General features: G+C 44.0%; 1 protein-coding gene across 1 annotated transcript in view; it reads right to left on the reverse strand.

The window, feature by feature from the left end:
• Nucleotides 1-11,497, reverse strand: part of CFAP54 (cilia and flagella associated protein 54) — a 289,571-nt gene extending 278,074 nt beyond the window's left edge. The window contains exons 1-4 of the mRNA XM_027855802.1: nucleotides 11,070-11,497; nucleotides 6,788-6,893; nucleotides 1,903-2,046; nucleotides 605-776 (exon numbers count right to left, since the gene is read on the reverse strand). Coding sequence (XP_027711603.1) covers nucleotides 605-776; nucleotides 1,903-2,046; nucleotides 6,788-6,893; nucleotides 11,070-11,497 — 850 coding nt within the window. The remainder of the gene's footprint in view (nucleotides 1-604; nucleotides 777-1,902; nucleotides 2,047-6,787; nucleotides 6,894-11,069) is intronic.
• Between the last annotated feature and the right edge of the window lie 640 nt (nucleotides 11,498-12,137).

Here is a 12,137-nt window from a genome sequence, read left to right on the forward strand (position 1 = left end):
ATATTATATTATATTATATTATATTATATTATATTATATTATATTATTTTATATTGTTTTATATTATGTTATATTATATTATATTATATTAATATATATGTAATATATTATATGTATTATTTAGCTCCCCAGATGGCTATAATGCAAGATTTACTCCCCATGTGTCCCTGTTGCAAAATTACTATTTGGGAGAAACCATTTTCCAAAGTACTTCTACAAAATGTTGTTTACTGTTGTTCAGTCATTTTTCAGTCAGGTCTGACTCTTAATGGGCCTATTTGAGTTTTTCTTGAAGTGGTTTGCCATTTCTTTCTCCAGTTCATTTTACAGATGAGGAAACTGAGGCAAACAGGGTTAAGTGACTTGCCCAGGGTCACACAGCTAATAAGTGTCTGAGGTTGGATTTGAACTCAGGAAGAGAAGTCTTCTTGACTCCAGACCTGGCGCTCTCTGTGCACTATGGCGCCAACTAGCAGCCCAAAAGCTGATAATGAAACCCAGCATTCTAGAAGAGCATCACTCAAGCATTCAGTAAATATGTTTGCAATACGGTCAACAAGGTTCTCTGAAGCTGGAACCCTTTGCTCCCCTGCCATTCCCGTACCATTGTAGATGATCCAGCAGAGTCTTTCCTGGGGAAGGGCCACTTGCATGATGAGTCTCAATGAAGACAATATATTAAAGCACTGGCTTACAGATATCTCACTCTGCAGAGAGGGGTCACTGGCACAGATCACCTGGTAAATACAAATGCATTTCCCTTCCAAAGCACGAAACTAAAATACAGAGAACAAAAAAAAAAGTCAAAGAGGAGACCAATCAGCAGTTCCCTTAGTTTCACCATATTCTCTATAGTAAGAGCTAACCCAGGCCCAATTTAGCTGGATCCCTGCAGGGATTAACGTACAGCATCATTTGTCATAGGAATAGTCTTCAAAAATATACATTTAGCCAAAATTGGCTTATTTTCTCATAGAATTCACTAAATAAAATATAAGGGAAGGATCTTACTGAGAGACAGGGTGGTCTGGTGCAAAGAGCTTTGGATCTGAATCCTGACTTAAAAACTGTCTGTCTGCATTTTATCCACCAGGACCTCTGTGTCCTTATGGTTGAAACTGGAATAATGAAAACTCATAAGACCTCTCTCACAAGAAAGCATTCTACAGACGTTGGAAGGATTATCATTGCCAAAGAAAGAAAGTGTCAGAATTAAACACTGACAAAACCACCTGAGCAACATCTAAAGCTCTTAATAACTCCAAATTAGTGGATGAATGTGTACTGTTTTGCAGCTACAGTTTAGCAACCCAGAAGAGATGATCTCCTGAAAGTAAGTAGACAAGAGATAAATGAGCCTGGAGATGGCTTGTCTGTCTCTTCTGATGAATAAAAGTTTCTGAGCAGCTACTCCCTGGATCATCTGCAAGGAGAGGAACTCTCTGACCCTGGTGCCATTACAAGGTTATCTACCAAGTCCTAGAGAGGACATTAGTCTGAAAAGCACCCACACTGAAGGAATCATATTATTGAAGTATGAAGTACATGAAATACATGTAAGCACTCGTGTCTTCCGAAAGTGAACATTTTACTTCTTCCACCAGAACCAGATTCAGTGGATCAATGGGCATTGAGTAGCAAGTTTACTCAAAAGAAACCAATACATTTACTAATCTTTAAAATAAATAACCCACTGGTCTATTACTCATAAAGGTTTAATGAATAGTACTTGTTTATATAGCAGTCAAAACATTGCTTAGTCAACTAACCACACGTAACCAGCCGAGCATTACGCAAAGCAAAAGGGAGAGTATGAAAATACCTCTCTTGGTTTTCAATCTAAAATAAACAGTCTCTGTCTGACCCACTATTTCCCATTTTGTTCATCTCCCAGGCTCTTACTGTTAGGCTGGAACTCCTGTCTTCGGGGCCATTGGGGAAAAACATGCTTTTGAACTGATACACGTCCATTTCTCTCTCCTCAACGGTGCAGTTGAACTGGCTAAGATACCTTCCATAGCACTGCGACAAGGCCAGCTTGTATTGCTGCAATGTGAAGAATGCCAGGTTAGTTCTTTTTTTCATGCAATCCATTTAAACAAAATTATTCACAGTCCTGAGGGGGTACATAGAACTTCATTTAAAAGCACCATCTTGGAATACGTGCAAACACCCTCAAAGGTTAAAAATCTTTTAAGCAGAAATTTTGACTAAAAATTCGGAGGTGAAAAAGAAGCTTGAAGGATGAAAAAAATTCATGTCGTTAATAATCAAGTGAGGCAGTGCTGCATAATGCATAGCTTAAAAGCCAGAAAGGCCTGGGTTCCAATCTCACCTCTGACACATTCTGGCTAGGTTACCTCTGGTGAAGTCCACTTAAATACCCAGGGCACTAAGAAATTCTCTGAGACTAGAACAAGGGTCTCCAAGATGAACTATTTTTTTAGTATTTTGATAACTGTATTTCAATATAATTGTTTCCTTGGCAATCTTATATATTTTATTTTATGTACTCAAAAACATTATTCTGAGAAGAGGTCCATAGGCTTCATCACATTCTGCCAAAGGGATCTAGGATATAAAAAAATGGTTAAAAACCCCAGCTAAAGGGGCAGTCAGGTGGCACAGTGTACCAGCCCTGGAATCAGGAAGACCTGAGTTCATATCCAGACTCAGACACATAAAACTAGCAGTGTGACTCTGGGCAAGTCACTTAACCCCAATTGCCTCACCAAAAGAAAAAAAAAGTAATTAAAACCCCAGCTAAAAAAGATGTTGACTTTCTGCAACTGGAAGATGGAATTTCCTCACATGGGAGCTTCCTGTATGAATAAAAATCTCAAGCCCAGTACCTTCTCCTATCAACCAATTCTTCACAAAAGAATGGATATGTTAATTCTCTGAAACAATAACATCGAAATGCTTCTTAAGGTCCATTATAATTTTTCATGGAAACGTCATTATTTTCCCTTATATAAATTGAAACTTACATACTGAGCAGACTCCAAGATCCCAAATATACTTGCTTCTATAATTCACTAAATCAATTTCACAGGACTTATGTAAGACTGATACACAAAAGATACCTAATATCCATGGGTTATCACTATGCCAACCAGAAACCCAACCCATTCAAGAAAAAAAAGGGCAAACAGAACAATAAGACGTGTTAAGTCTGAACATACAGCATTTACTGAAAATGGCAATAGAGACTTCTGGAACATATTTCTCTGGAGAGCCTACATTATTGCTGTCTTTGTTCAGTAGTTTCAGTTGTGTCTGATTCTTCATGACCCCATCGGGGGTTTTCTTAGCAAAGATACCAGAGTGGTTTGCCATTTCCTTCTCTAGTTCATTTTACAGATGAGGAAAATGAGGCAAACAGGGTTAAGTGACTTACCCAGGGTCACACAGCTTGTAAATGCCCGAGTCCATATTTGAACTCAGTTCTTCCTGATTCCAGACTTGGTATTCTATCCACTGTGCCACCCAACTACCCTATATCATAATTAGATGTTAATTCTGTAAGTTATTGTATCTTGCATGCAAACTCTTGAAGTGAAGGACAGATAGAAGAAATAAATGCACCAGTAACCAGGAGTTGCAGAAGTAGAAATCTCTGGGTTTGGTTAATGACAGGCAAAAACACCATCTATCCAGTATGCAGCTGGTCTGATGGGAGAGAAAAACAGGAGGGATGCCTGATCAGGCCTCATGCACTTGATTTCATTTAACTTTGTACTTCTTTTATTTGCTTATCCTATTTCTGATTACTAGTATATTAACTGTATAAGCCTTATTCCTCCTGCTAGAGCATAAGCTTGTTGAGGGCAGGAATCATGCATTCATCATCTTCTTGTCTTCCCTAATGCCTGGCAAAAGCAAGAAGCAGCATGATATGATGATACAGCTGGCCTCGAAGCCCCGTAACCTCTCAGTACCCCAGATAACTGTGAGACTATAAATTTCAGAGAAGATGCCAAGCTGCATTTGTAAAGGGAATTGACTCATCCGAAAGTTCCCTGTATCAATAAAACCACAGGTCCAGTCCCCAGCGTCTAGCACCCCTTCTGCTCACTATGATTTTGTACAGTTCTAGAAATGCCAGCCTTTGGCAGTAAGAAAAAAAAAACAAAATCAGAGATGTCCGCAACAAAGAGGAAGCAAGACTATCCCTATTTGCAGATGGCATAAACGACGTTTATGAGAACCCCAGAGAATCGATGAAGACGCCAAACGCCTCACATAATGTCTACAGCAGACAAAGGGGAAAGGATCCAAGGAATATGGCTACTCTTGCTTTGTAAAATACTGGAAAGCAGAGGGAGAGAAGACCATTGCAGAAAACGTGGGATGAGGCCAAGCTAATCCAGATCATCTCAAAGGCATTTACGGGTGAAAGTAAGACAACAAACAGGCCATAGATGGAAGAGGTCTGCAACCAGAGATCTATTTTCGCCCTCGTCGTTATCTGGACTGGATACCTCAGTTCCCAATGTGGGACGTGAGGACTCGGAGACGGACTGAGGAAAACGAACTAACACTAAGACAGAGCAATGTCTGACCAAGTACACACAGAAGAAATCCCTGCTGTAGGTGACAATTTTAAAAGCCCTGGTGGGTTAACTGTCAAAATATCTGAAAGAAGGAATGATGCATATCACGTGCATTGTGAAACCAAAGGGCGATTAAGAAAATAGCATTAATAATAGTAGCTAGCATTTATACGGTGTTTTAAGGTTTGTCAAGTGCTTTAAGAGTGTTTTGTAGCTAGGCAACTCAGCAGATGGAGCACTGGGGCAGGACACTAGCTGTGTGACCCTAGGCAAGTCACTTAATCCTGTTTGCCTTAATGCACTGGAGAAGGAAATGGCAAACCACTACAGAATCTTTGCCAAGAAAACTCCAAATGGAATCATGAAGAATAGGATATGAATAAACAATAACAACAAAGCTTTGCCAAGCATTACCTCATTTTATCCTCACATCCTCCTGGGAGGCAAGTGCTACTATTTCCTTTCTATAGATGAGGAGACTAAGGCAAACAGGTTAAATTACCTTCCCAGGGTCACACAGCAAGTATCTAAGGCCATATTTGAACTCAGCACTTGCTGACTCCCGGCCCAGGCTCTATCCACAGTGCTACCAGCTATCAGCACATATGCCTATCTCACCTTTATGAAATCTCTTTGAGAGTGACCAACAGATGAAACAAAGATATGTATCTTGGATTAAAATCTGAAAAAGGAACAGGCAGACTTTCACGAGCAAGTTTCTATAACATACTAATGAAAAAGTATAAAGATCCCACTTTCCAGGCTATTTTTTATCAATTATAAAAAAGGATGTTACTTGGCACAGTAAAACACAGACGTAAACACTCTCCTCCAAAACGTAATCCCCCTGCTTATCTATCGACAAGCATTTTTAAGGATAAAGACAAAAGTAAAAACAGTCCCTGCCCTACTGGAGTTTACATTCCATCAGGGGAGACACCAATCAATTTGTTGTTGTTCAGTCATTTTTCAGTCCTGTCTGGCTCTCTGTGACCCCTTTGGGGTTTTCTTAGCAAAGATATTGGAGCAGTTTACCATTTCATTCTCCGGCTCATTTCACAGATGAGAAAACTGAGGCGAACAGAATTAAGTGTCCTGCCCAGAGTCACACAGCTAGTAAGTATCTGAAGGCAGATTTGACTTCAGGCCTGGCACTCTACCCACTGTGCCACCTAGCTGCTCCTGCAACATCAAGCAAGCCATAAAAAAGTATGTCCTTCTTAAAGTCCAAATGGGAGGGTTCCTGAAAGGTGTTTCAGATGATCTATTTACACATAACATAGAACTATTTACATTTAACATAGAGCTAAAAGCATTAAACCTCAGAATACTATTAGACTTCCTCAGCAAGATTCCCAGCCACTCAAGATATTGGTCTACCAATCTACACACTAAAAACCAAATGGATGAAAAATGCTTGTTGTCCAAACTGTGACACCATTGGATGCTATGACTAATGCCTCCCTTTGGATAAAAAAAAAAACATTTTTTTTCAATCCAGATCCCTGAAATGCCCAACCACTTCATATTCTTCTTGAAGCAAACTGGGCATGTGGCAGAACCAGAAATACAGGTGAAGGAAACTCTGAGCCTTCAGCAGAAGCCAAGATTCAGCCACGCTCCCTCTGTACCCATCAGATCGAATTCAGAAGCCCAAACTACTCCATAGATGTGGGCACTGAGGAGTAGGAACTGTCTGAAAGAGACAATGCAAGACTGAGTAAGTACTGGGAAGCGTAGGCATTGCTCTTACCCTCCTTAAGTCAGGGCACACAGCACTAGGGGATGCTTGCAACACGGGAGACTGGGGGAGGGAGGTGCGCCATGCTGGCTACACAAAGCCAGGGAAGAGGAAAAAAACAGGAAGGGGTGTTCTGGGAGCCCTTTTGTATAAGGTGGGAACATGATGAATCAGCATTTCCTGCATGGAGTCCACCACACCCTAGATTAACCCAAGGCTGATCTCCGGCTGGTCCCTAGCCAGCTGTCTTTCATTTGCAGGCATCTTTGGCCCCTGGAGTATCTCAGCCACAAATTAAAATAAGGCGTACTCCATGGGCCCCACTGGAGTTTTCATCATTACTCATTCTTTTGCTCTAATCAAAAAGATTTTTTTAATGTAACTGTTTAGTAAATTCTGAAATATATCAAACAAAAAATGTTCATTATGGAAATGAAAAGAATCATTTCCTTGACTTTTTGATCCCATTTTTCATATTGGGGATACTCACTTGTATTTGAATAAGGCTGTCTCCAACCTTCAAAAGCTGATCGTTGTAATACTTGGGTGGCAGGCGGGCCTTATACTTGTTCCAGATATTGAATAGGCTGCTGGCACTATAAAAATCCATAAAACACAACGACAGATCCCAGGTCAAAAGCAAATTCAAAATAACCAGCCCGTGGCCCTGCAAAAGCACACTTTAGACATACAAAATCATTCCCAAGGGCGTCATCCTCATCATTCATTTGCATTATGAACAAAACATCTTTGGTCTTTATCTATAAGGAGCACCCATAATCTCAGTTTGGCCCTCTACCATTTGACACCCAGATCTACTGGCCCAGCCCTCACCTCTCTCCTGAGCTCCAGCCGTAGACATCACCAATAGCTGCCTGCACATCACCGAGGCATCTCTCCTAGACTCAACACATCCAAAACAGACCCAAATCTTTCCACCTACCAACCCCACCCCTCCTCCTCACTTCCCTATTACAATTCAAGACATGACCACTCTTCTAATCAACTGGGTTGGCAACAACTCCTTGCTAAGGAGAATAATCCCTCCATCTTTGTTCCAGAATAACCCATTTTTCCATGGATGATTTTCTCCATGCCTCTTCAATCTTTCCTTCTACGCTTTCTCTTGCCTCATTCTTATCAGCTGTGTGTGGTCCTGGGCAAGCCACTTCACCGCTGTCTACCTCAGTTTCTCCAGCTGTAAAACAGGGATAATAACAGCACCCACCTCCCCAGGCTGTGTTGAGGATCAAAGAAAACAATATTTGTAAAGTGCTTCACAAACCTTCAATGCTAGTTGTTGCTATGATTATTGATGATACCATTCAGATTCTGTCTCTGCTCAGGCTTACTCCTCGTCCCCAGACATGACAGCCCAATGAGAGAAGGGCAGTGATCCAAACAACCGTGACCAAAGATGAAAGCATGTTTCAACTCTTTTATAGCCCAGGGAATAATGGCTGATCACTGGCAGTTGTGAGCCCCTTTCGCCTTCCAAGCAGCACCCTCTGCTTTTCAACTTGGGTTTCCTGAAAAGGGTTCCATACCTGCTCATCTTCTCTTCTCTCTCTACATTCTTTCCCTTGACAATCTCATGTTCATCTACACAAACAATTCCCAAAGCCCTCTCCCCAGTCTTGACTTCTCAATGAGGTCTAGACCTGCGTCTTCATCTGCCTAAAGGACGTCTCCAGTCCAGTCCAACAAGTATTTATCAAGCATCTACTAAGTACAAAGCACTGTGTAGATTCCATGCATACAAAGACAAAATGAAAAGAGAATTCCTGTGCTCAAAAAGCTAACATTCTTCTTGGGACAGATAAGGTATAATTATTATTAATGACAATGATGATAATAACAAGCATTTATATAACACCTGAAGGTTGGCCAAGCATTTTGCATTTATTATCTCATGAATATATTAATAGATCTCATAATAGCACCAGCTTCACAACAATTTTATGAGGTAAGTGCTATTATTACCCCCATTTTATAGAAGGGGTAACTGAAGCTGAGATTAACTGAATTGCCCAGGATAACACAGCTAACAAATGTCTGTCTTGATAAATATACACAACTATTTAAGGAATAAGAGAGCAGTAACCAATAGGGAGGTCAGCAAGGGCCTCCCCTAGCATGAGGCACATGAGCAGAGCTCGGGAGGAAGCCAGAGAAGCCTAAAGGGCAGAGGTGAGGAAGGAGTGCCTTCCACGCATGGAAGACAGGCCATGTAAAGGCTTGTAAGAGAAAGACGGAAAGCAAAACACATTAAACAGCAACCAGGCCAGTTTGCCTAGAATGCAGCTTTCACAAGGGTGAAATATAACAAGCCTGGAAAGGTAGGCTAGAGCCAGACTGGGAAGGGTTTTAAATGCCAAACAGCAGAGCTCAGATTTGACACTAGAGGAAATGAGAAAGCTGTTTACAGTTCTTGAGCTGGGGAGTGACCCAGCAAAACTGCATTTCACAAAGACTACTTTGGCATCTGTGCAGAGCATGAATTAGAGAGGGAAGGCACTGGAAGCAGAGAGTCCAGTTAGGAAGATTTTGAAATAGTCCAAGCAAGAAGTGATGAGCACCTGAACTAGGATGGTGGCCATGTGAGCAGGGAGATGGGGACCAATGTTGAATCCATTGGGAAGGTAAGATCACTAAGATGGGGCAACCTGAAGAGAACATGAGAGAGGGAGGCACTAAGGATGATGCCAGTGTTGGGAACCTGAGTTGCCAGAAGGATGGCGGTACCCTGAACAGAAATAGGTGAGCTTGAAAGAGAGTTTTGTTTTTGACATGTTAACTTTGACCGTCCTAGGGGACATCCAGTTGAAGATTCCACTGGGCAACTGGTCATGCTAGACCAGCTCTCTGCTCAGCAGAGAGCTCTCTTCCCAGATGTGCCAAAAGCACATGGAAACGTGTCCCAAACCACAATCTATTTCTCTCCCTAAACTTGCTTCTCCTCACAACATCCCTGATTCTTTCTACGGCATCATCTAGTCTCCCATGTTCATGATCTTGGCACCATCTTGGACTTCATATCCAAATAGCTGTCAAGGCCTGCTGAGTCCACCTCCGCATCCCTACACAAATACCTTTCCTTCACTTTCACAGCCACCAACCACAAGTACAAGCCCTAAATATCACGTATTTGGACTATTGCAACAGTCTCCTCACATATCTGCCCACCTCCACTCTCTCTCCATTCCAATCTGTCCTTCATGCCCTGACCAGAATAATCTTGCTCATACATAGGTCTAGCCATGTCAATCTTCTGCTAAAAACCATCACTGGCTCCTTACTATTCCCCAAGTAAAGGTCAGATTCCTCTGTGTGACCTTCAAGGTCCCCCCTGCCCTTCTGCTCTTACTTCATTATTACTTCCCTCTGTGTGACCAACTAAAATGGAGTGATTCTTTGTCCTACCAAGCAAGGACTTGGTTCTCACATCTCTCAGTACTTTTGCTTAGACTATTTTATTTGCTTTAAATGCCTGCCTCCCCTGCTTAGCCTACTGGGATCCTACTCACCCTCTAAAGTAACTACAGAACATCAAAAACCGCCTCCTCTAGGAAGTCATCCCTACTACCCCTAGGAAGTCATCCCTACTACCCCGCCTAGGAAAGGATGGCTTCCCCTCAGACCTCACATAGCTCTTTGTTATGTTACTTTCTTTTTTTTTTTTTTTTTTAGGCAATTGAAGTTAAGTGACTTGCCCAGGGTCACACAGCTAATGTCAAGTGTTTGGTCTGAGGCCAGATTTGAACTCAGGTCCTCCTGACTGCAGGACCAGTGCTCTATCTACTGCGCCACCTAACTGCCCCCTGTTAAGTTACTTTCTAATGGAAGGGGCTCTTAGCTAGAAACCCAAAGGATTCATGGATAGATTTCAGGAGTCCATGAACTTGGATGGGGGGGAAATTACTTCTTCACTTTAGTATGACTATTTTCCTTTGGAATCTTATATATTTTATTTTGCACTTTAAAAAACATGATTCAGAGAGGTGTTCCATGGGCTTCCCCAGACTGCCAGAAGGGTCCAGGACACACGAAAGGTAATCCCCAGATCTAATGAATTCATTATGTAAAGCTGTCTATTATGGTCATATAGTTCGGGGCCTCACCCTTCCACTAGACTATATGCTCCTTGAAGTTGGAACCAAGCCCTATGGCTAAACTTTGTCACCCCCAGCACCTGAACCCCAGTACTCCGCATAAAGCAGATAAGGTACTCATTGTAGATGGCGTTACATTTATATATTATATACATGTATATTTGTAAACTAGAAGGATTGACCTAGATGGCTTCTGAGGTCTCTATGAGTTCTAACGGTGTGATCCTGTGTGTGACCTTTAACAAGTCACTTCACTTTCCCTGGGCCTCAGTTTCTCCATCTATAAAATGAGGGGAAAGGGTGGACTTGATGATTTCTAAAGTCAATTACAGCTCTAAATCTAAGATCCCAGGACCAGCAAGGACCTGAGTCCTTCTATTCCACCAGCCCCTCCGACCCTTCTCCGTCTCCTTCCTCCCTTGTCCTCCTCCATCTTCTTCTTTTCCATCCTCCCTCCTCCTCCTTCTGTTCTCCTCTCCTTCCTCTATATCTCCCTCCTCTCCTCCTCCTATTTCTATTCCTCTCCTCCTCCTTCTGCTCCCCCTTCTCTCCTCTTTCTGTTCCTCTCCTCACCCAGCACAGTGCCCCTCCATCACGCCCGCCCCCATCTCCGTCTCCTAGCAACCATCCCCAGCATCCCCGCCCCGCGGAGGCGGTCACCCGCGCTGCTGGACGGTCTGGCGCTCCTGGAGGGAGGCGGCCCGGCCCTGCTTCCTGCGGAGGAAGCCCAGCACGCCCTGCATCTCCCTCTGGAAGGAGGCGAGCAGCGGGTTCTTGGCGTCCAGGGGCCCGTAGAAGGCGGCCCCGGGCAGCTCGGTGGTGCCGGACGGCTGGGCGAGCGAGGCCTTCGGGGAGCGGCACTCGCACTCGGAGCCCGACTTGGGCGCCAGGTAGCGCTGGAGCAGCGCCCTGACGGGCAGCGGCCGCGTGATGGACAGCAGCGTGTTCTGCGCGGGGGTCCTGGCGGCGGCGGGCGAGCGGCGCAGGCGGAAAGGCGACGCCGACGCGGGCCAGGCCGAGGGCGAGCCGTAGTCGATGCTCGACGGCGGGCTCCGGTAGGCCGACAGCGCCGGGGGGTACTGGGGCATGGTCAGCGTTGCCGACACCAGGGTGGTGTCCTCCAGCGACGACCAGCTCAGGTCCGTGGAGGACTCCGACCACGAGCCGCCCGACGACGAGCTGGGGAGCGGACTGCTCGGGGCCGAAGCCGCGTCGCCCTTGCCGGGGACCTTCAGGGTATCCATGACTGCGGCGGCGGCGGCGGCGGCGGCGGCGGCGGCGGCGGCGGCCCGACCCAGAGGCCACCTGCTCGGAGGGGACGCGCGCGGTTGCCGGGTGATGGGCTCCTAGCAACCAGGCAGCCAATCGGGAGGGGCGCCCGGGAGAGAGTGGGGCGGGGCGGGGCGGGGCGGGGCGAGCCCCGGCCGGGAATTGATGCTGTGCTCCTCCTCCCATCCATCTGGGGCTGGTGGAGCTGGGAGGTTTGAGGGAATCGCACCAAAGCCTAATTTCGAGCTAGACGAGACCTTAGGGGCCCTTTATATTATTATATATTTATATTATTTATGCTAAATATATATTTATATTAAATAAATATATTATATATTTATATTATTATATCAATGCAATATAATTTTAACATACAGTATTATATTTATATCATAACAATTATACCAGTCACAGTATTTGAGAACATTAGCATTTGATGCAACCTACCACGTGTACATA

The sequence above is a fragment of the Vombatus ursinus genome, unplaced genomic scaffold (assembly GCF_900497805.2).
Source record: "Vombatus ursinus unplaced genomic scaffold, bare-nosed wombat genome assembly UNPS02011334.1, whole genome shotgun sequence".
In the NCBI taxonomy this organism is placed as follows: domain Eukaryota; kingdom Metazoa; phylum Chordata; class Mammalia; order Diprotodontia; family Vombatidae; genus Vombatus; species Vombatus ursinus.